This window comes from Ptychodera flava, chromosome 21, assembly GCF_041260155.1.
Source record: "Ptychodera flava strain L36383 chromosome 21, AS_Pfla_20210202, whole genome shotgun sequence".
Lineage (NCBI taxonomy): Eukaryota > Metazoa > Hemichordata > Enteropneusta > Ptychoderidae > Ptychodera > Ptychodera flava.
The window spans coordinates 951,354-973,804 of record NC_091948.1 but is presented as its reverse complement, the minus strand read 5'-3'; the positions used below and the strand labels follow the sequence as shown (position 1 = coordinate 973,804).

General features: G+C 36.7%; 1 protein-coding gene across 4 annotated transcripts in view; it reads left to right on the top strand.

Moving 5' to 3' along the window:
• The window catches only part of LOC139121056 (integrator complex subunit 3-like), a 40,988-nt gene extending 18,837 nt beyond the window's left edge, over positions 1 to 22,151 (top strand). For 2 of the 4 annotated variants that reach the window (XM_070685655.1, XM_070685658.1), the window contains exons 20-33: positions 2 to 46; positions 453 to 572; positions 1,088 to 1,184; positions 1,592 to 1,651; positions 2,062 to 2,130; positions 2,939 to 3,014; positions 3,676 to 3,792; positions 5,143 to 5,191; positions 6,288 to 6,458; positions 9,860 to 9,877; positions 10,778 to 10,866; positions 11,893 to 11,965; positions 12,422 to 12,614; positions 20,164 to 20,419. In XM_070685655.1, coding sequence (XP_070541756.1) covers positions 2 to 46; positions 453 to 572; positions 1,088 to 1,184; positions 1,592 to 1,651; positions 2,062 to 2,130; positions 2,939 to 3,014; positions 3,676 to 3,792; positions 5,143 to 5,191; positions 6,288 to 6,458; positions 9,860 to 9,877; positions 10,778 to 10,866; positions 11,893 to 11,965; positions 12,422 to 12,614; positions 20,164 to 20,238 — 1,252 coding nt within the window. In that variant the 3' untranslated portion in view covers positions 20,239 to 20,419. Of the gene's footprint in view, position 1; positions 47 to 452; positions 573 to 1,087; positions 1,185 to 1,591; positions 1,652 to 2,061; positions 2,131 to 2,938; positions 3,015 to 3,675; positions 3,793 to 5,142; positions 5,192 to 6,287; positions 6,459 to 9,859; positions 9,878 to 10,777; positions 10,867 to 11,892; positions 11,966 to 12,421; positions 12,615 to 20,163 lie in introns of all 4 variants that reach the window. The other 2 variants (XM_070685657.1, XM_070685659.1) reach the window with 1 other exon arrangement.
• The last annotated feature ends 300 nt before the right edge of the window (positions 22,152 to 22,451 follow it).

Below are 22,451 nucleotides of genomic sequence, written 5' to 3'. Positions count from 1 at the left end.
GAAATCTCATCGAATCCATTGGGAAGCCTCTGTTTGTCATATTCAGGTAAAATGCAGTTGTTTATTTCCTCAAGTGACAGTTAATCTTCCCCATTGTCATGGGATGGATAATTGAAACTTGGAATATGTTTCAAACTTCTTGAGGGTTTTCAGCCCTCCTGTGTCTTCAATGTCACAAAGTACATACTGCATCAGCAGCTGTCAAGTATACACTAATTTCTCACATGAATTTGACTTATATTACGGTATAACATAGTGATATCATATTGCATTCACATGTTGTTTGTTCATTCTACTAATATTTGTTGTATGACACTGTATCACTGCAAACAGACCAGTCTATACCAATTTAGACTCAGCACCATGGCATATGACACTTAAAAGATTGCACATGGCTGTTTTATTTAATGAGAAACGGTGAATTAAACTCAGATATTTTTCTGCCTTACCAGAAATCTCTGCCAAAGCCCTGAGGAGGAGGCGTGTCCAATACAGTTATTGACATTAGTTTGTCACATGTATGAAAAACATCCACAAATAGGATATCATCTAATCTACTTTCTAACTGTCAGGTAAGATCTGCTTGTGTTCTGTTTTACAAATACTTATGTGATCACTGTATAGTTGTGTATACAATTTGTGTTACCTCTTCAATCGTCTAAAAGGGTTTCTTTTTTCCAATTATAATATGTATTTCTTTATCAATATATAAATAATGTTTTTTTCCAATTAATAAGTTTTACCATACCGAGAGATATTTGTTTATGTACTGGAAGTCTTTCAAGAATAATTGATTAAAATGTAAATGTACTTCGGTGTAGAGTAGTACTGCTTAAGTACACACAATTGGCTGGTGTTTTACACCTGAGTGATTGATAATGCAAAACAGGAGTTGATTTGTCCATACATGAATGACGTGAATCTTTGCAATAAGTTCTAACTGTCTACAGCTGTTCAGAAAGCCAAACTGCATTGATAGAAACTGTAGACAAAATGTCCTTGTACTATGTTTGAAATTATGAAGAATTTGTACAAAAGTTTCCTCAAAACGTGACTTGTATTTCCCATCATCTTGTTTACCCTGCAGTAGCAAGAGTGAAGAGAGTAAACTCTATGTTTATGAAGAAGTCTGTAAAAACACAGAATCAGGAAATTTGGAAATGTGTCTCAAGAATGATTTTCAGGTAAGAAATCAAGGATTATCCAGGACTCTCTAGACTTGTCAATGTTAGGTTATTAAAACATTGAGAAAGCATACCATTGTGTAAAGACTCAGCTGTGACAAATTTCAGTTCTAGCAACATCCAAATGGAATGATGTAAGACTGTTGCTAACTTTACAATTATCAAACTCTGGTTTTACTTCTCATGTCATGACTGGTGAAAACGAGTCACAGGTATTGGCATATTTGCATATGAGGCACCTTGTGTTTCATTCAATGATTTGCTTTGCAAGATGGTTGAATGAAGTCTCTCCATTACTGTATCAATAAAGCAAACTGCCAGCAAGGCGAGTGATTTTGATTTGTAACTATCAAAGTAATATGTGCCGTTGATGGTTAATCTTCTCATGCATAATTTTCTTTTCACAGACATGTCAAGAAGATGACATCAGGTTGCTCTGTTACATTATAACTCCTGTTTACAATCAGGTAATCAACTATTTCATGACAATCTTCATTTATTTCAACATTCTTCATACAAAGGAAGAAAGTTATATGCAAGTATGGACTACAAAAAGTTTCTGTGACAACACTCAGAGGCATTTGTACAGTGATTCAATCTTTCAACAAGATTGTTCAACTTCTCCTGAGTGGATAGTAAATATTCAAATCACAATGGAGTCCATTTTTTCCAAAATAACAAACAATGACATAAGAGATGAATATGTGACTGAAAGGGTTAATCTTAATGTAGGTACATTTTGAACCAGTTTATTACAATCTTTGATGTAACACATCACAGCCAGGGCCCACACTTCACCATGATTACATTTAAAATTTACCAAAATGAAAGCAAGGAATACAAAAGTTTCCCATTTTCTTCTTCTCCCACTCTGTAGTTTCCAGATGCTACTCTCAGCAACACAGACCTACTTCACATCATTGCTTCATGTATAGATGCATCCCAGGTAGGTATGCTGGTTTTGCTGACTGATCTTTATCCTCTTAAGGTAGTATGCGCCTCGAAAGTGAAAGACGTAAACTTTTTCTTAAAACTTTCCTCAAGGAATCTTTCAAGCATTCTCTTTCAAAATCAAAATGAAAATCGGGGGTCACCATGCAAATTTAGGTACAAGAGCCAAGATTTACCGATATTTGAAATTCAAAATGACTGTCATCCCTGTGGTAACACTATTGAGGAATAATGCAGACTCATCTGTGCAGACATACTATATTCTTGTAGCTAAATACTTTGTACTGCACGGAGAATTATTTCTCTATCCAGAGCTTTCGACAACTATTGATACCATTGATAAAGACGGCTGGATAGTTGTCGAAAGCTCTGGATAGAGAAATAATTCTCCCATGCAGTACAAAGTATTTAGCTACAAGACTATTGAGGAAAATAAAAATTTTCAGTTTCAATTATGAAAAACTAAGCCAGTGAATTTTTTTCAATTCGAACACCAAGAGCTTTAAAATGATCCCCCACAAGTGGTAGATCAGAAAAGAATTGAGAAAGTTAGAGAGTCCAAATATCTGTTCCCAAGGTGCATTAAGAAAGGTGGTGTACATGAAAATCATCGTGAATTTTCCAATAGATATATGTGTATAGATTCTTCAGCTGTATAGTCGACAACGTCCAACTGACATTTCAAAAATGCAGGACTTCTTATCAGTAAAGATTTATATCAGAAAGACAGGAGAGACTTCATGAGAATGAGTTTGTCTTGTGAAAATGACACCTTATGTTACTTATGTATGCTTTTTCTCCAGCTTCAAGATTTAATTTGTGAAATTATGCAAGGCAACTTGGTTATGTTTAAAGAAGAGGATTTAATCAAAACAATCAGTAAGTTGACCAACTGTAATATTGATATCTTGGCGCAAATATGCATTCGTTTGACTGTATACCGGATACGTCTTTTTCAAATTCATCTGAATTTTACCAGTATAGATTATGTACTTATTGCAAGGCAGGTAGTAGGCAAAAGGTGACTTCTGACAATAGATGTTGATGTACCACAAATTTTACTGAGTCACTGCATACACCATGCACTAACAGCAGAATATTGGTACAACCTGCTATGACAGAATGACTGCAAGGTTGGACATGACCTGAACTTTCTACCGTTTAATCTCCCATGATTCAGTGCATACAATAACCTCACTAAAATCAACAGCTGTGATACAAACTCTGATTTCTGTGACATCCAGCTGTTTCATTTATACTTTGATCTGAGTATGTTTATGATTTAACTTCAACAATGTAAATGGTGCAGTCTCTGCACTATATTCTTACTGTTGCTTTCCTATCCGACAATTTGCTAAGACTGCGCCCTCAGTGGCCAGAATGTGATCACATTGACATGTGAAGAAATCAGTAAAGTCAGCAAGGTTGTAAAAATGAATGAATGCAAGTAAAGACAAAATTTCATGGTACACGTGAAAACAATAAGCAATAGCAATATTAAACTTCAAATGCCTGTTTCCTTTTTTCTCAAATTGTACAGGAACTACATTAGAGTGGGAGACATTTGAACAGTACTGTGTATGGCAGTTATTAATAGCACATGATGAAGTACCAATGGATCAACTGACTGAATTAGCTCCTCAACTTACTTACAAAGGTAACCAAATACCATATACTTCTCATTTCAGAAATTATCACCTCATGTTAAAGTCTTGAGAATATCAGTTTTGTTTTTAGCTACTACAGACTATAGTCTATAGAAGCTATTGGGATGGGTATCCGTCCGGCGTCAGTCTGTATGTATGTATGTATGTATGTATGTATGTATGTATGTATGTATGTATGTCCGTTTGTGAGGCGTCCGTCCACTCAAATATCTTGAGAACCGCAGTATTTACTGATTTGATATTTGTTGTGTAGATGAAAAATATGATTTTGAGAAACTGTTTTTTTTTAATTTTTGATATTGTTGAAAATAGGCATATTAATGCCAAAAAAGGCGTTTTGGTAAAAAATCTTCTTCTTCATAACCACTGGTCAGACAGCTTTATTATTTGGTATACAGGTCCCTAGGGATAACCCAACTTAGATTTGTTAAAATTGTGATGAAATATGCAAATGTGTATTTATAAGGAATTTTTTTTCCATTTTTGGTCAAACTTTGACTTACATTGTACTGTATAAACCCTATCAATTCACCTAGAAAGAAATAATTAATATGATTTTAAATAATTGAATTAATTAGGAAATCATCAAAGCAAAATAACTTTAGTGTAGAATTATTAGGAAGCTCAATTTTTTTGACAGTTCATAGTGAAATGCTTACCATCTTGGAGATTAAAATATGTAAAGGCAACTTTCCTGAATCCCACCTTTTTACGTATTCTTAACCGTCATTTATTGTGCTATGTATGTTATCTAAAAGAAATTGCTGATAAAAGTTTGTCATGGTAGGGTGATTAAATAAATAGAGATAGAGAAAGAAGATTTCCATTTTTGGTTGACTTGTTAAGAATGAAATTAAATTACTTTTTGAGGAAAAAAATAGAGTGGTCAATTAAAAGAGTGGTCAAAGTGATAGGGTTTTTATGGTAAAGCTGGGCTGTAAGATTCCTCATGTGCTATTTATAGCAATTATGCAATCTGTGTAAACAGTGCAATGAAAGTGTTACATGATTCCCTATAATGCTTTTGATGACCTTGAACTTCCCCTTAAGTTTCAAACATTTGTCTCTTCTGTGTGCTTTTCTGATTTTCTGATTTTTACAAGTCCTAGGATGACCTTTATAGTGAGATAATTTCATACAGTCAGGAAATACTTAATTTTGTATCCATGTCTATAGTAGCTTCAGGGACTTTGGCCCTATGTTTGTTGTTGTTTCAGTGAGAATATCAGTTTTGTGTTGTTTTTGTTTTGTATTATTTGTGTCCAATGTCCTGTTACATTTGGTCCACAGAAACAGTGCATTATTCTTCAGAAGTAACGTCATTGATTGTTACTTTACAGATCATCCTGAGGCCCTGACAAGTTTACTACTTATGTTAAAAAATGAAAGGTAAGTTCCTTTTCTCTGTAAAAATTCCCAGATTATTCAAAGAAGCTGATCTCTTTCAGGAATATGGTGGAAAATGACTTTGTAAATTTTATAAAGTGTTTTGATAGTCTTTTTCTACCTGTTAAAGTCAGTGTGATTTTACAGTGCATATGAGTAACATGTCAGTGACAGTGTGTTCAAAATTTTATGAGTGTTTTGTTTCTGTAATTAGTGTGCTTAAAGGCCCATGAGCTGTAACTCTGCAAAATTTGTTCAACCTCAAATTACCTCCAATTTCCTCAGATATTCATTGCAATCTGCAAATTGAACAATAAAGTCATTAACTATGCCTCAACAATGTTTGTTTGTGGCAGAATAGGCAAGAAATTGAACAGATTTATGCTCATTTTCAAAATCTTGCCATGTTATGCGCATTCAAAAAACAGAGAATTTTTTGTCAAAGTGGAGTAAATCCCTTTCCCATCCTTTCAGTGAGTTGCACCATGTTGCATTTGTTAAGATTCAAATGTGTACATGCACCATTTACGCTGTTTATCATGTAGTTGTATGGAGGCAGCCATATTTGGGTGCGGCACCGATTTATTATTTGTCTTACTGAAACCTCCCCATGCAATCCCACTCAGTGGATAATTATACTTGAGTAAACGTCTCTGAGTAAGAACATTTTTTATGAACTGATCTTAATCTAAATATAAAATCATGAAAATAATTCCAAAAGTTGCAGCTTATGTGCCTTTAAAATTCAAATATGATATATTATTGGGTATTTTAAGATCAGTCTGAAATATCAAGTAGGCGGCATCTGTCGATGCTTCACCGAACCATGGAAACATCATTCCTTTTTCTAATCGTTTTGGTTGAATTGCATCTACCCAATTGGAAGTGTATCTTATATAAGAAGTATTATATCATTCCTTTTAGCTACACATATTGCAGATCATAAGTGTTGTTTTACATTACTCAGAGTACTCCTTCAGTACTCTAAAATACAAACAGTCATTATACAACAGAAAATTGTAGAAGTTTCAAGACACAATAGCTTGGAGCCTAATGCTAACATCAAATTTACTTTTGATCGTCTTGTATTCATTTTCAGTGCAAGTTTTGATTTGTTGAGACCAATTTTAAATAGACCAGTGGTTGAATTCGACAAGTTCACAATTTCAATACTCTCACACTGGGCCTTGCAAGATGACAAAGAATTTGCTGAGCTCATGAAAACTATGATATCCAAAGTCAGTACTGCTGCCAAAAGACAAAGACAAAGGTAACACTAGTTTTGCTGCAGTTGTACCATTCTTCCTGTTCTTGTCATTGTTATTACGATTCTAGTTAGATTTTTCTCTGTGACTTCAAAAGGGGGGCAAATGTGCAGCAGTTCAGAAGGTTATAGCTTTTTGGTAGATTGTAATTATTAACAGCTACTCTAAGAGTCTGCAAGAAAGGCTTTGTGAAGCTGATTTGTATTTTAAATGATCCATTAGTGTCCATGATATTCAGTCAACCAATTAGCCATGAGCTTCTGAGATGCTGCACATTGTGAGGAAAAGGTTGCTGGTACAGCTTCTGAGATGCTGCACATTGTGAGGAAACGGTTGCTGGTACAGCTTCTGAAATGCTGCACATTGTGAGGAAAAGGTTGCTGGTACAGCTTCTGAGATGCTGCACATTGTGAGGAAATGGTTGCTGGTACAGCTTCTGAAATGCTGCACATTGTGAGGAAATGGTTGCTGGTACAGCTTCTGAGATGCTGCACATTGTGAGGAAATGGTTGCTGGTACAGCTTCTGAAATGCTGCACATTGTGAGGAAAGGTTGCTGGTACAGCTTCTGAGATGCTGCACATTGTGAGGAAAAGGTTGCTGGTACAGCTTCTGAGATGCTGCACATTGTGAGGAAATGGTTGCTGGTACAGCTTCTGAAATGCTGCACATTGTGAGGAAACGGTTGCTGGTACAGCTTCTGAGATGCTGCACATTGTGAGGAAACGGTTGCTGGTACAGCTTCTGAAATGCTGCACATTGTGAGGAAAAGGTTGCTGGTACAGCTTCTGAGATGCTGCACATTGTGAGGAAAAGGTTGCTGGTACAGCTTCTGAGATGCTGCACATTGTGAGGAAAAGGTTGCTGGTACAGCTTCTGAAATGCTGCACATTGTGAGGAAAAGGTTGCTGGTACAGCTTCTGAGATGCTGCACATTGTGAGGAAATGGTTGCTGGTACAGCTTCTGAAATGCTGCACATTGTGAGGAAATGGTTGCTGGTACAGCTTCTGAAATGCTGCACATTGTGAGGAAACGGTTGCTTGTACAGCTTCTGAAATGCTGCACATTGTGAGGAAAAGGTTGCTGGTACAGCTTCTGAAATGCTGCACATTGTGAGGAAAAGGTTGCTGGTAAATCAGAAAGTTTCTACAAGATGATTATCTAATATGCCATTCTGTCATCAACATTTCTCCTCTGTCCATTTTTAGTTCATTTACAAAATTTTATTTTTCTGTGAAGTCCCTCACAAGACCCCCCTCCCTATGTGCTTGCACTAAGTATTTTAATTATGATATCTATCCTGATTTATAAACAACTGAATTTTTTTGCCTCAAAGACTGAGAAACCATCTGTGGGACTTATGGAAGCTGAAATTTATGCAATTATGTGACAAAACATCAAGCTATGAAAGCTACACACAAGTCACATTCATTAGTAGTCATAGCACATCCTCTTGTTTTTCCATCGTACAATAGGATCAGAAATGTGATAGTATGCAGTCTGGGTCATTTCCAAAATTGGTGACGCTATACCATAATATTTTCCCCGATCATTAACCAATCAGCGGGCAGCGCGCCATCAGTAAAAATTGTATTTCATGGCAACCTCCATATGCATCCTTGGTTACGTACGCCATACTGTGTTGAACTCTATCTTGCTGTATACTCCTCCGCTGCACCATTCACATAACTTTTTCGTGTATTATCGTAGATCCGTGTCAAAACTATTGTCAGTTGTGAAAGAAGGGCTTTGCCAAAACACTCAGCGTTGTGTGGCCACTCTGTAAAAACACATTTTCAAAAATTGCGTACCATTTTTAGTCTGGCTTAGACAACCAAACCCCATACCGTACTCGTTTGAGTATAAGCCCCCAGTTCGGCAACGCTAAACGGCGGTAAAACTAGGGGAGGGGCTTATGCTCGAGCAACCCCATGTTATCTGCCATGGACGCTTAATTTATGCTAATTTTATGCACAATTTTTTTCGAACACCACTCGATCTTTCTATCGCTTTCAAAATAGACTTCCACATCCAAAGTAATTGATTGTACAATCTCTAAATACAGAAGTGACATTTTGGTGAAATTTCAGCGTTGAAAAAACCCTAACTTGAAACAAAGACATCATGTGTATGCTGCTGATCAACAGTAATGTGAACAGGCATGCATTGCCTACAGGGAAAGGCAACTCAATATTCCAGTATCAAACTGTCTACATCTTGTGAAAACAACAACATAGCAGTGAAGATTGTAATAGTCACCAGGAAAAGTCTTCACAAATGAAAGGATAATTGCTTCAAACAAAAGAAACTGCATGAATGAAAACATCGTGGCTGTTAAAATGAAAATAAACAATGGCGGACTGGAGTGAGACTATTCTATTTATGTTACAGGGGTGAGCAGGGACAAAAAATCAAGACAGTACTGGAAAAATGTGTCATTTTCCTTACGATGCTGTCAAGGGAACTCCAGTTTCCCATAATTTTAACAACTTTTAATAGTTTCTTTATTATCTAAAAGTAATTTTACCAAGTTAAATGACTAAATATACTCTCCTAACCTTTCTGTATTTGAGTTACACTAGGGTAGGGGCTTATACACGGATGTAATGCATTTTCTAAAATCCTCTAAAATCAGTAGAGGGGCTTATACACGAGCAGGGGCTTATACTCGGACGAGTACGGTATATCGCTGTGATCCCTCGACTCTGGCCTGAAGTCCTGCAAAATATAAATCGTGTACCTTCACAGATCATTCAGAAAACTCGATTTGTATCAAAGATGGAATGAAATTTAATGAAAATTGAAATTTGGAACAAAGAATGCATACTTCATAGCCCATTCCTTCATTGTCATCAATGGAGAATGACATAATCCCCATCGGGCTGCTGATTTGCCATGCTACGTAATTCTGTTGCTATGTAAATCTCAGATAATGTCACCTGGTATTCACAGCTCTGTCCTAAATTTTCACCATGTATATTATGCAGTTTATGAGTGCCAAAGTGAACTTAAACTGAATATGTATGAACTGCTTCAATATTTTGAACACTGAATTTCAAGTACAGATAGAAATTTGATATTCAACAATGATCGTACAATTCACATCTGTTCAGTCTATTTCAACATCGGATATGCAAAACAAAACTGCTGAAAAATTGCCAAAGCTTACAGTAGCTTGTATTTTGAAAAGGGAACACCAAAAATGTGAAAAACAGTGTGCATACAGCTCATCAAAGAGTTGTTAGTTTTTTGTTTCTTGCTGTTAATTTGTATAATTACATGTATGTAGTTAAAATGAGTAAAGATAGGTAGACTAATGCAAAGCAAACAGATGGCCTTCTTTATTTGTGGCCATTGTATTACATATACACCATTATGCCAAATTTATATTTTCATGCATGCCAAGGAATGGAGCAGTATATATGTAATAATAACTTATATTTAATTTTGCTTGCTATACTGTTTACTGATTTGCTTGCTATACTGTTTACTGATTTGCTTACTATACTGTTAATTGATTTGTTCACTATGCTGTTTACTGATTTGCTTACTATACTGTTTACTGATTTGTTTACTGTGCTTTTTACTGATTTGCTCACTATATTGTTTACTGATTTGTTTACTGTGCTGTTTACTGATTTGCTTACTATACTGTTTACTGATTTGTTTACTGTGCTGTTTACTGATTTGCTCACAATACTGTTTACTGATTTGCTTACTATACTGTTTACTGATTTGCTTACTACTAGTATACTGTTTATTTATTTATTTACAATGCTATTTACTGATTTATTGATTTATTTACTGTGCTGTTTACTGATTTGCTCACAATACTGTTTACTGATTTGCTTACTATACTGTTTATTTATTTATTTCCAATGCTGTTTACTGATTTATTTACTGTGCTGTTTTCTGATTTGATCACAATGCTGTTAACTCATTTACCATCTATATTGTATACTGATTTGTTTACTGTATTGTTTACTGATTTGTTTATTATGAAAATTGCTGTTTTGCTTACAGTGCTGTTTACTGATTTGCTGACTCTACTGTCTACCGACTTGCTAATATACTATCTCTATCATTTTCTAATACTTTTCACCATATTTGTCTTCTGATACGCTAAATTATTGTTGACTGATTTCCAAACTTTATTTTTACTGGTATTTTAGTGATGATATTCCCTAATTTGCTGACCTACTAGAATACTCATTTGTGATTGTTGTTTTGTCATTTTGCAAAATGTGTGACGTTTTACTTCCTAATGACTGTGTATTGTACTTATTTTTTGACTGTTTGATTTTATGTTTGATCTTTTTTCCAGGCCTCCAAAACATCCGTTACCATCGGTAGATCAAGTCTCAGGTCATTTGGAAGCACTGAGATTGACACCAGTTACAAAACAGTGTAATTGTAAGTATTCAGAGCAAAGTCATAGTCAACAGTAAATCATGCAATTTAATTTGTTCTTAGCATTCAGATCAGAGGTAAATAAAGTATATCGTTGATTTTTGTCTTCCATTTACATTTAGATCCTGCACACAGTAAGGCTCTGCCTTGAAAGGCATATTTGTATACTTTAGAATCTAATTATTTATACACTTTCAAATTGCATTCTTCAAGATGTATCTCCAGATCAATCAAAATATTCATTCTTGACTCTTTGCATCGATAATTTTTCTTTAATGTATATATTTTGCTACATCAATATTTGTAGCATGAACAGACATACATGTAATTTGGCAGGACCTGTTGATAAAGCAATATCTTTGAACCTTGAATCAAAATAATTGTTTTCATACACAGAACATTACTGTATACCAGCAGCGCAGCTTACAAAGGGTTCTACCATTGATTGACGTACAATCTCTGTGCATTCTCTGATTAGAAAGTTAATGATATGACTAGTACGATATTTTTGTGAAAAAGTTACACAGAAAGATGTTGCATTTTGAGTTTTAGGTTCCTAGCAAACACTCTATATTTGTACGTGTTTCCCCTGGTTGGATGATGTGTAGACTGAAAACAATCCATACAGTGGACTTGTCATTTGTATGGACTGTTCGGATTGTATATCAGTGATTTTGTCTCCAGTGAAGAAGATTTTTCATAACATACCCAGCTGCCTTTGTAGTTACGAATGAAGAGGTTAACAGAACCAAATAAATAATGTACAAAAGTATAGATGATTGTTCTTCCAAAACATAGCATTCAATCATTTGATTTCCATTATCAAGCCATGTTTTCTGTAGACATGTCAGTATTTCAGTCCTTGGTGATGGATGCGGTTGATTAAATTCAGGTGCTTCACATTTGTATGTTTGCAGCAGCCATAGTTGAAAATTATTGTGTTGTTAAAATCTAGATTGTGCGTTAGTTGCCAACATTTGAATAACTTTCTGTGAGACCTTTTAACAACACGTTTTTGATACGCATTAGTTTTCAGTCAAGAAGCATTCCTGATTGGTTTACAGCTTTTACAAGGTGTCTGTGATGATGCCCAGAAGATGAAGTGAGTAGCTAGCCCTAGTAATTCAGTTTACAACTTCATAATCATGTGTGAACAAATGGATCAGCAAGTCAATTCAGATGTAGCATGAATTTAGTTTTTCTGATTTAGATTTCACATTGTTAGGTTTACCTCATTTAGATTTCATCGAATTCTGCTGAAACGTGCTTATTTGTATGATTAGGAATTTTCACCTTTTCAATCTAATAACAATCCCTGACTGGTAGGCCCTAAGCTTTCCAGTTTATCTTGTATATTCCCAGATGATCTGTGTCATGTTTTGTTCAATGTAATAAATTTATAATACTGGTGTAGTGTAAATCACCAACATGATTGATTTCAAGTGGTCAATATTTATCACTTTCTGTTGATCATTCAATATGAACAGTCAGTATCCAAAAGTTTAGGGTATTTTTGTGATTGGAACTGTAACTTAATTGACTACGTTTTCATATGCAGATACGGTGACTTGTTTGCTCTAACTGAAGAGCTTGGTGAAAGCTTCAGGACAACCAGAAGTAAAAGGAAATCTCCCGGCAGCTACAGTCCCAGAAGTGGAGGAAGTGGTAGCGGAGGTAGCAGCAGTACAGGTAGTTCAACAAGCCGTCAGAAAACAACAACAGTTGTGGAATCATCGTCATCCGAAAGTGAGGTAGGCTGCATTCAGTTAGATTAATGTAAAAAATAATTTTGGAAACAAATGAATGTATCCATGCTGTGTGACATTTTATCACTCTTTTGCAAGTATGGCAGATTGTTAATTTTACATGTCTGATATCATTCAGACTTGCATGGACTTGTTGCATCAAACATCACTACGAGGTGAAGATGTGATCTCACCTTGTTTGTGAATGAACGTCCAATTTTTTTGCCTTGAAGGAGCCATTTTGGTGTAATGTACTCTGTGGGTCTGGTCGAAAAACACAGTCGCCTGGGCTGTGAGAACAGCACACCATGACTTTTGCATATATACATCAATATGTTTCACAAATGTTACAATGTGACAATCAGATGGACACTTTTCACATTTTATCTGTCCATAGCTGTTACTTCAATGCTACTTTTGTACAAGTCACAACTGATGCTTCTTCAAAGCTGTGTTAGGGACAGTACATGCAAGTTGAAGTCATTACTTTCTCAATGTATGATGATTAGTCCAGTTTCATATCTTAGGGGTATACTGTCACCTGTTCCAATTTTGCCACAGTTACCATGGAAAGAGAAAATCTAACCAATCACAGATATTAAGCGGGTGGCCGCTTTTTAAAAACAGCGCCCTCACATGGGCATTTTGAATACCAAGGAATGCCCCTTTGACCATATATGGGCATATTTAGATTACAGGTGACTGTATACCTCTAAGGTAGAATGTGCCTCAGAGACTGATATTCAGACTCTCAAATTTTTACAATTCATTTCTGATCTACCTCTTGTTGGGGGTCATTATACTGTCTCAGTTTTTTTACATGTCAAAATTTTAGCTTTTGCCATAGGGATGGCAGCCATTTTGAATTACAAATACTGGTAAATGCTTGGTAATTTAGTACCAAAATTTGCTCAGTGACCCCTGATTGTTATTCATAATTTGGTAAGAGAGTGGTTGAAAGTTTCATAGAGGAAAGATTTAGCAAAATTTGTCTCATTTTTAGTCCCTGCGGATGCAGTCCGGCGGGGACTTATAGATCAGGTTCCATCTGTCTGTCCGTCAGCAGCCGTTTCTCTGTCATCCATGAGCCAATTTTTTTCAAACTATGTGCAAGGATTAAGTACTGTGGCATACATATGCACATCAATTTATTTCGTGATACAATCCAATATGACAGCAGGGCATTGTTGCTAATTAGTCCCCACGGACACCGTCCGGGGGGGACTTATAGGTTTGGTCATGTCCGTGCGTGTGTGCGTGCGTCCGTGCGTCCGTCCGTCCGTCCGTTCACGCAGATATCTCAGAGATGCCTGAAGCGATTTCATTCAAACTTGGTACAAGGATTACTTCATATGTCATACAGATGCACGTCAATTTGTTTTGTGATACGATCCAATATGGCTGCCAGGCGGCCATTTTATTACAATTTTTCATATACAGAGCCATAATTCAGGCATGTTTCAACTGATTTTATTCAAAGTTGGTACAAGGACATTGACCAATGTCATAGATATGCACGTCAATTCTCTTTGTGATACGATCCAATATGGCCGCCATGCAGCCATTTTGTTACGATTTTTCATGTACAGAGCCATAACTCAGGCATATCTCAACCGATTTTATTCAAAGTTGGTACAAGGACATTGACCTATGTCATACATATGCACGTCAATTTGTTTTGTGATACGATCCAATATGGCCGCCAGGCGGACATTTTATTACGATTTTTTCATGTACAGAGCCATTACTCAGGCATGTTTCAACTGATTTTATTCAAAGTTGGTACAAGGACATTGACCAATGTCATAGATATGCACATCAATTCTTTTTGCGATAGGATCCAATATGGCCGCCGTGCGGCCATTTTGTTACGATTTTTTCATGTACAGAGTCATAACTCAGGCATATCTCAACCAATTTTATTCAAACTTGGTACAAGGACATCGACCTATGTCATACACATGCACATTGACTTGTTATGTGATACGATCCAATATGGCCGCCGTGTGGCCATTTTATTATGTTTTATCATGTCCAGAACCATAACTCAGGCATGTATCAAGCAAATTTATTAAAGTTCGTACAAGGAGATGACCAATGTCATACATATGCATGTTAATTTGTTTTGTGATACGATCCAATATGGCTGCTGTGCGGCCATTTTGTTATGATTTTTTCATGTACAAAGCCATAACTCAGGCATATTTCAACCGATTTTAATCAAAGTTGGTACAAGGACATTGACCTATGTCATACATATGCACATTGATTTGTTTTGTGATTCGATCAAATATGGCCACCATGTGGCCATTTTATTACGATTTTTTCATGTCCTGAACTACAACTCAGACATGTATCAAGCGAATTTATTCAAAAGTATTTTTATCACAGACCTAATGAAGAGGACTCTATCCTCTCTGAGGACCTGTAATCAAAGTACCCATTAACAAGTGGGGACTGCGTCATCAACGATGACTTGTTGTACTTGGGCCTCAGCCCAAGTACATTTGTTTTCATTCCGTGGGAAAAAACTCTGTAAGGTATAACCATTTTGGCTGAGACCAGGGAGGGCAAAATGTCTTGGCTTCATCTTTCTTGGCATAATAAATGGCGTAATGATGTTAACTGAATGGAAGTGCTGCTCTCAGCCAGTCTTGAATAAGTGAGATGTGAATATTAATGCTTCTCTATCTGAGTTTTTGCCACAAAATCTTCTGAATATAATCAAAATGTGCATCGAAATGCAACAATTAATGCACCCTCCGTTTCCTAGGCGATGGCACGACCCTTGCTACACCCACTGGACGAGCCAAAGTGGGAGGGGTAATTTCAGTTTGGTTGAACAGGAGGGCTCGAGACCAGAATTTAACATTTAAACTTGAAACATGTTTAATCGCTGACAAGATCTTGACTAGTCTTAATCAAAGTGAAAGAGTGATAAGGAAAGGTTTTATATCCCGGACACAATGAAAAACATTACGACTGGAAACTGTACCCCCAGTTGAGAATAGTAATGCCCACAGCGATGGAGAACACTTATCCTTGAGCTGAGAAAACCAGACCATCATTTCGAAATAGAGCTGCAGATTCGAGAAGCTCGTTCAAAATAGCTAGGTACACCCCATAAAGGGGTGGTTTCGAGTTTTGAGGGCAAATTTCGCCTCCTTCATATAGAAATCGTACGTTTGTTTTTCCAGGAGAACACACCATTTGACACAAAATTTGCATGTAAAGGGGTCGCCAGTAAGCACGTGGTCAAATCTGGCATAAGAAACAATATGAAATGTTGGGTAAAGCCAGTCCAAAATAAACTGATTTGAACTTTGTGTTTTGTAATTTATACCACTGCAGTAACATTACCTGTTTTTGACAACATCACACAATGTAATACGTTTTGAAACTGAATACTCCGACGTATTCTGTGTCTCCTTTGCTAAAAAATACGGTATGCCGATTACCATGTAAGGAGATGATGACGTCAAGACAGATTTGCAGTGGGTTTGGTCCTGGATGGTGCACGAAGTTTTGTCAAGGTGGCTTGTGTATTTATTTCCTAAATGGGAGAGATTAGGGTCGATCTAAACGAAGGCCGAAGAATGTTATGATACTCTAAGCGAGCTGAACTCTAACGCGAATGGTTGGATAATTTGGAGGATGTCTAGAATGATCTCGTCTCATTAAGATTATTTGGCGGTCAGTATTCAATTTCAATGCGTCACAAGTTTGCGAAATGAGTATTCCGTCGAACGGTCAACGAACGATATTTTAGAAATCTGGAAACATGGCATATCGCATTTTTATTTAGTATTTTATATTTTACAAAAGATTTAAGAAGCAATGATTTTGTCGAAAATTCTGAAAAAAATATATGAAGATTTGATCGCGAACACATTTTCACGTTGGGGTCAACTAGCCCTGAGTACGATGCTAGTGTGTTCCGCTACAGCTAATCGCCCCGCTCACCACAGCCCTGCAAAGACCCGTACGTAGGGTCGGTGACTTCAGTTCAAATCCATTTTGGGACTTGACGTAAAAAGCCAAATTACTGCCGAAATTCAGCGTTCTTGGGCCCAAGTCGTATCCCAGCCTACCTCAGCTACTCGATCGCTTCCAAAATGACAGTCTTTATTCACTTCTCGTAAATAACCGTCGATGTCGGCAACTCTCTCGCTAGCCCTGCGTACGATGCTGTGTGTTAGCTGTAGCACATAGCATCGTACGCAGGGCTAGGGGTCAACATGGGGTCGCAGCCATGCTGCCTCAAAACTTATTTCTGTCTGCACTCAAAACTCAAAAATGTCGGATATGAACCTGAAAAATCGATGCAATTTTGTCAAACTTCGGCGAAATTTCAGCCTATAGACAAAATTCATCCAGGTAAGGTAAATTTACTGAAATTTGATCGACAAATAATCCTGAGCTTGAACGTGACAGCTCGCCTTCTCCGGGAAGTCAAGCATCCAGCTAGCTGCACATATACACAGTTGCCCGTATGGCCAGGTTAATGAGATTGTTTTCAAGCGACGGCGGCAGACCGTATGGGGCTCTGGATATGAACCTACCGCCAGTGTAGCTGTAATAACTGTTGCGTTGTTTTTAGTGCCCACGGACGAAGTCCTGGGGGAGTTATAGGTTTGGTCATGTCAGTCCGTCGGCCGTCCGTCCGTCCGTTCACGCAGATATCTCAGACATGCCCTGGTCAATGTCTTTCAAACTTTGCACAAGAATAGTACCCAACCCCATACAGATGCACGTCGATTTGTTTCACAATGCGATCGAATTTGGCCGTGTTAGAGGCCTTTTTAGTTTACACCTCCATAGACTCCCATGTATAAGGCCAAGAAAAATAAAAATTTAGTTTCTCATCGTATTCATATTGCCTAAAGGATGCAGTGACACAGTTTTTTGTCCCCACGGATAAAGTCCAGGGGGCTTATAGATTGGGTCATATCCGTCAGTGAGTCCATCGGTTCACGCAGATATCTCAGACATTTTGACAAAATATCATGTGACCTTGGTGACCTTTGACCTCAAATATACATTATTGTCCATAACTCAGTAACCACAAGTGCTAAACCTTTCATATTTGGTATGATGGGACACGTTATGACGTCACATATTGTACCCTATTAATTATGCGCATATCTAATTTTGAGCGAGCCAATAGAGCTAGAGGTCTGATTTTTGGTATATAGGGATAACTTAGCAATATAATTTGTTTGACAAAACATCACGTGACCTCAATGACCTTTGACCTCAAATATACATTATTGTCCATAACTCAGTAACCACAAGTGCTACACCCTTCATATTTGGTATGATAGGACACCTTATGACACCATATTTGTACCCCATTAATTATGCGCATATCTTATTTTGAGCGAGCCAATAGAGCTAGAGGTCTGATTTTTGGTATATAGGAATAACTTAGCAATACAATTATTATGACAAAATGTGACGTGACCTCAATGACCTTTGACCTCAAATATATATATTTGTCCACAACTCAGTAACCACAAGTGCTACATCCTTCATATTTGGTATGATAAGACACCTTATGACACCACATATTGTACCTCATTAATTATGCGCATATCTAATTTTTAGCGAGCCAATAGAGCTAGAGGTCTGATTTTTGGTATATAGGAATAACTTAGCAATACAATTATTTTGACAAAATGTCACGTGACCTCAATGACCTTTGACCTCAAATATATATTTCTCCACAACTCAGTAACCACAAGTGCTACACCCTTCATATTTGGTATGATGGGACACCTTATGACACCACATATTGTACCTCATTAATTATGCACATATCTAATTCTGAGCAAGCCAATAGAGCTGGATGTCCGATTTTTGGTATATAGGGATAACTATAGGGTAGAAATCTAAATATGCCCATCTAAATATTAGACATCTATCATCGAGAACAAAAGAAATTTGCTGTAATTTGAATATTTAAGGAGTTTAAGCAATTTCCACTATAAATAAAGAACCCCTGCCTCAAACTCCACAAAAGTTGCTAGACATATTTTGCCGTTGTCATGCCATTGCTTCGTTTAATAACCAGTTAATCAAATGCCTAATTGACAGGAGGAAATTCAAGACCATATTTGAATAGTAGTATATATTGTTCTCAAAATTACTCTATCACGGCCCAAGTACTCATTGCCTTCAGCAATACTGCCTTGTTTTTCATGTTTTTGAACCATAACTCAACTATCCCTCAACCAAATTCATTCAATGTTGGTACACAGATAAAATACTATGGCATATATATGCATGTCAATTTATTTTGCAATACGATCCGATATGGCCACCTGGTGGCCATTTTGTTGCAATTTTTTCATGTTTTTGAACCACAACTCAACTATCCCTGAACAGATTTCATTCAAATTTGGCACACAGACATTGTATTATAGTGTGCATGTGATAAATTTAACTATTGATCTTGCAATGGAAAACACCAACAGCCATAACTTTACTGTCCCAAGTACACAAACATGACCCCCCCCCCACCACCAACAGATCATGTGATTTCCCATCACAGGGAGCTTTCAGTAATTACAGTGGGACGGGCCGGGGGAATTTCGCGCCCACCTGTACCGTAAAATGTGACCCTCCCCCCTATACTCCTGTCTAAAATGTGACCCTCCCCCTTGTCCGACATTCTAAAACTTGACCCTTCCCCCCCCCCCCCCCCCCCCCCACTGCGGTTTTCTCCCCAGGAATAACTAAAACAGTATCAGCTAATTTACGTAACAATTGGTTGAATTGTTATGTTAGGGACAAATTACAGAGGGGAGGGCTGGTGTTTTTGGAGGGACAGTCACAATTTATCACGCAAGAATTTTTGAAGAGATATGGTATTTCATACATTTGAGGGAGGGTCACCTTATTTTGTGCAACTATAAGAAGGCAAGATATGGCTGATTTAGTGCTTCATCAAAAAATATCAAATCATAATACATGGAGTCTATCAGGCAAATTATTGACAATTTACCCCCACAAAACATGCTATATCTGTATTTTATATATGTTTGATAATTAATGTACTTTGCTTGAATAGGGAAGTAAAATGTGCATTTGTGTACAAGAAATTGATTTCGGAATTTCATCTAAAAAGTTGGTTCACTATCCATGGTGTCTATGATGAAATTATGAATAGTTTTTTCCAATACAAAAATAGGTAAATCTTTGCATTTGTGTACTCCTGATTATTGATATTAATGTTCTTGATTAGACTAGAGTGGTTACAAGTCTATGGTTGTGTAAGAAATTTGATTTTGGAATTTCACTGAAATGTTGATTCACTATGCATAGCGGTCTATGATGAAACTATGAATAATTTTTTTTCAGTACAAAATGAGATAAATCTGTGCATTAATGTATGCTTGATTATTCACATTATTGTTCTTGATGAGACTAGAGTGGTTACAAGTCAATGGTTGTGCAAGAAATTTAATTTTGGAATTTCACCGAAATGTCAGTTCACTATGCATAGTGGTCTATGATGAAACTATGAATAATTTGTTGGTCTGTTATATTGCAGGATGAAGAAATAGTACCACCTAGACCAGCCAAAAAGAAGAAGAAAGTGCCTGTTCAAGGTTCCGACAGTGACTGAGTCAATGCCGGGAAGAATCCATGCATGGAGCCATGGATCCATGGAAAGTAATTTGCAGAATGTAAGCCAGTGGATTCATCTGAGGACAAGGATGACAGACAGTCTGAATCTGATGCTGACAAGACTAGCTGTAGATTGACTAGTGAATCATTGACTGCAGGGTCAATAAGTCATTGGATGTAAATACACAGTGTACAGTTACTTCGTAGCTTTGTAACATGTGTTGGATCTTATCTGATTTTATCAGACTTAGATTTGAAAAGTAATCTTAGTGAAGGGTTGGCCAGTGTGCGAAGTTGTATGAATAAATTTCTAATCAACTTGAGAACAAACACGATACTGTCCAATGTAACAGCAACTGATAGATATTGCCTTAGAACCATAGTTCACCGCTGCATCCTTTATTCACAGGGTATTGTTGTGATGGTGGCCAAACAAATTGCCAATCTAAGATTAGTTTTAACTTTTTGTTGTGTAATATACTAGATTACCATACATGGAAAAATTTGCATCATTACTCTGCGGTATAAAACTCTAAAATTTAATCCCACAATGCAGAATTTGATTTCAATCTCAGACGTACTCTGTACTCTCAAAATCAAGCAGGATTTACATTGAGCAGTTCCACACAATAATTGTACTGTACTGAAAATGTGCATATAACTTTTAGATTGTTTTGTTATGAGTCCAAAAAATTATCGATTCATTTTCCATGACACAGAGTTCAACCTGATCTTCCCCAATTCCCTGTGAACAGGTCCACCATCACCATAATAACAATGGGTTTGGGCCAAACTATCGTGGTTAAAGGTAAAACATGTCAGAAACTGAAAAACTGTCATCTGAAATTGCTATGATACAGAAAATTATTGATGTATGAATATGTGCCATCTCTGACGGTAGCATTCTTGATATGTGAGGATAAGCTGAAGTCAATGATCAACGGCACAAAATGTTCAAGCATTGTCATAACAGAAGCATATTCATTGTTCTGTCAAGGGCAGTTTCACAGCTATGTAACCTGTGTTCCCCTGAGTACACAAATTTAATCATTTTACATTGAAACAGATATGCACCAAGGGTACCCAAAACCATTTACCAAGGTTACCAAATCTTAGCAATATAACTGTTGCCATCATATTCCTTTTCAATGGTTTCATAGTTGCAGTGATAAACATCACAAAATCAGGAAATGAAGTGACGTTAACTCTATCTACTTAACTTTTAACTATTTTTAAGATTACTTTTTGTTTGCTTCAAAACATGAAGGAAAGTGTTTAGTCACCATGCAATAAGTGAAGACACCTGTTTATGCTTGAGATAGGGCATTTTTTTTACTTTTGAAATTGTTTATTTTAGCTGTTTACAAAACAGAATCATTGTAACTGTATGTATGTAATGTATGACAAAAATAGAGATGAGTTGAAACCATTTGTACGGAGTCATGACTATTACCATCATCAAGAATCTCTTAGCAATAAGTGGTTCAGGAGAACTGTGAAATGACAAAATCACCAATCCAAGCAAATAAACTTGTGGGCAGGGAGTTGAGATTACTTGATTTGCTCAAAGTCAAGTGAGTGGGGTGGATATACAGTGCTGCATTCTAGTGATATTACCCTCTCAGGATTGAAAATCCCCCAACATATGTTTGGCAGGCAAAGATTAACTAGGCTTGAAATAATGCCTCATTATTTCCATCACATCAGGACATCTTGGGATCTGCTGTCCAACTGCAAGTGAAATACAAAACAGCATCATACAATATCGTTCAGTGGGGCAACATGCCAGATCGAACACTATTACTCACAAATGTTGGTAAAATTTCAAGATAAATACTTAGCGTATTTTCATAGGAAATCATGTATAAATCTTTTTTCATTTCAATAAAACATTTTGATCTTGGAAAATTATCGAGTGTTGGCAATCTGTGTAATTTATAACATTGTAATATTTATATTTGTGGTTTGTACCAGCATTCTGTCATATCTTATTCCTTCATACTTTACAATCTTACCGACAGATCACTTGTAAATAACCTTTGATGGCCAATGCATGTGTCATATGCATGGCTCTTCATTACAGAACAAAGAAATAACCACAGTGGACAAGTGTTTAAGTATCGAGTGTGGCGGTCAGTTTTGTTTGCTCACGTGTTTACACACGTGAGCATATGTTGCAGCGATGTCTGTCTGTCTGTCTGTCTGTCTGTT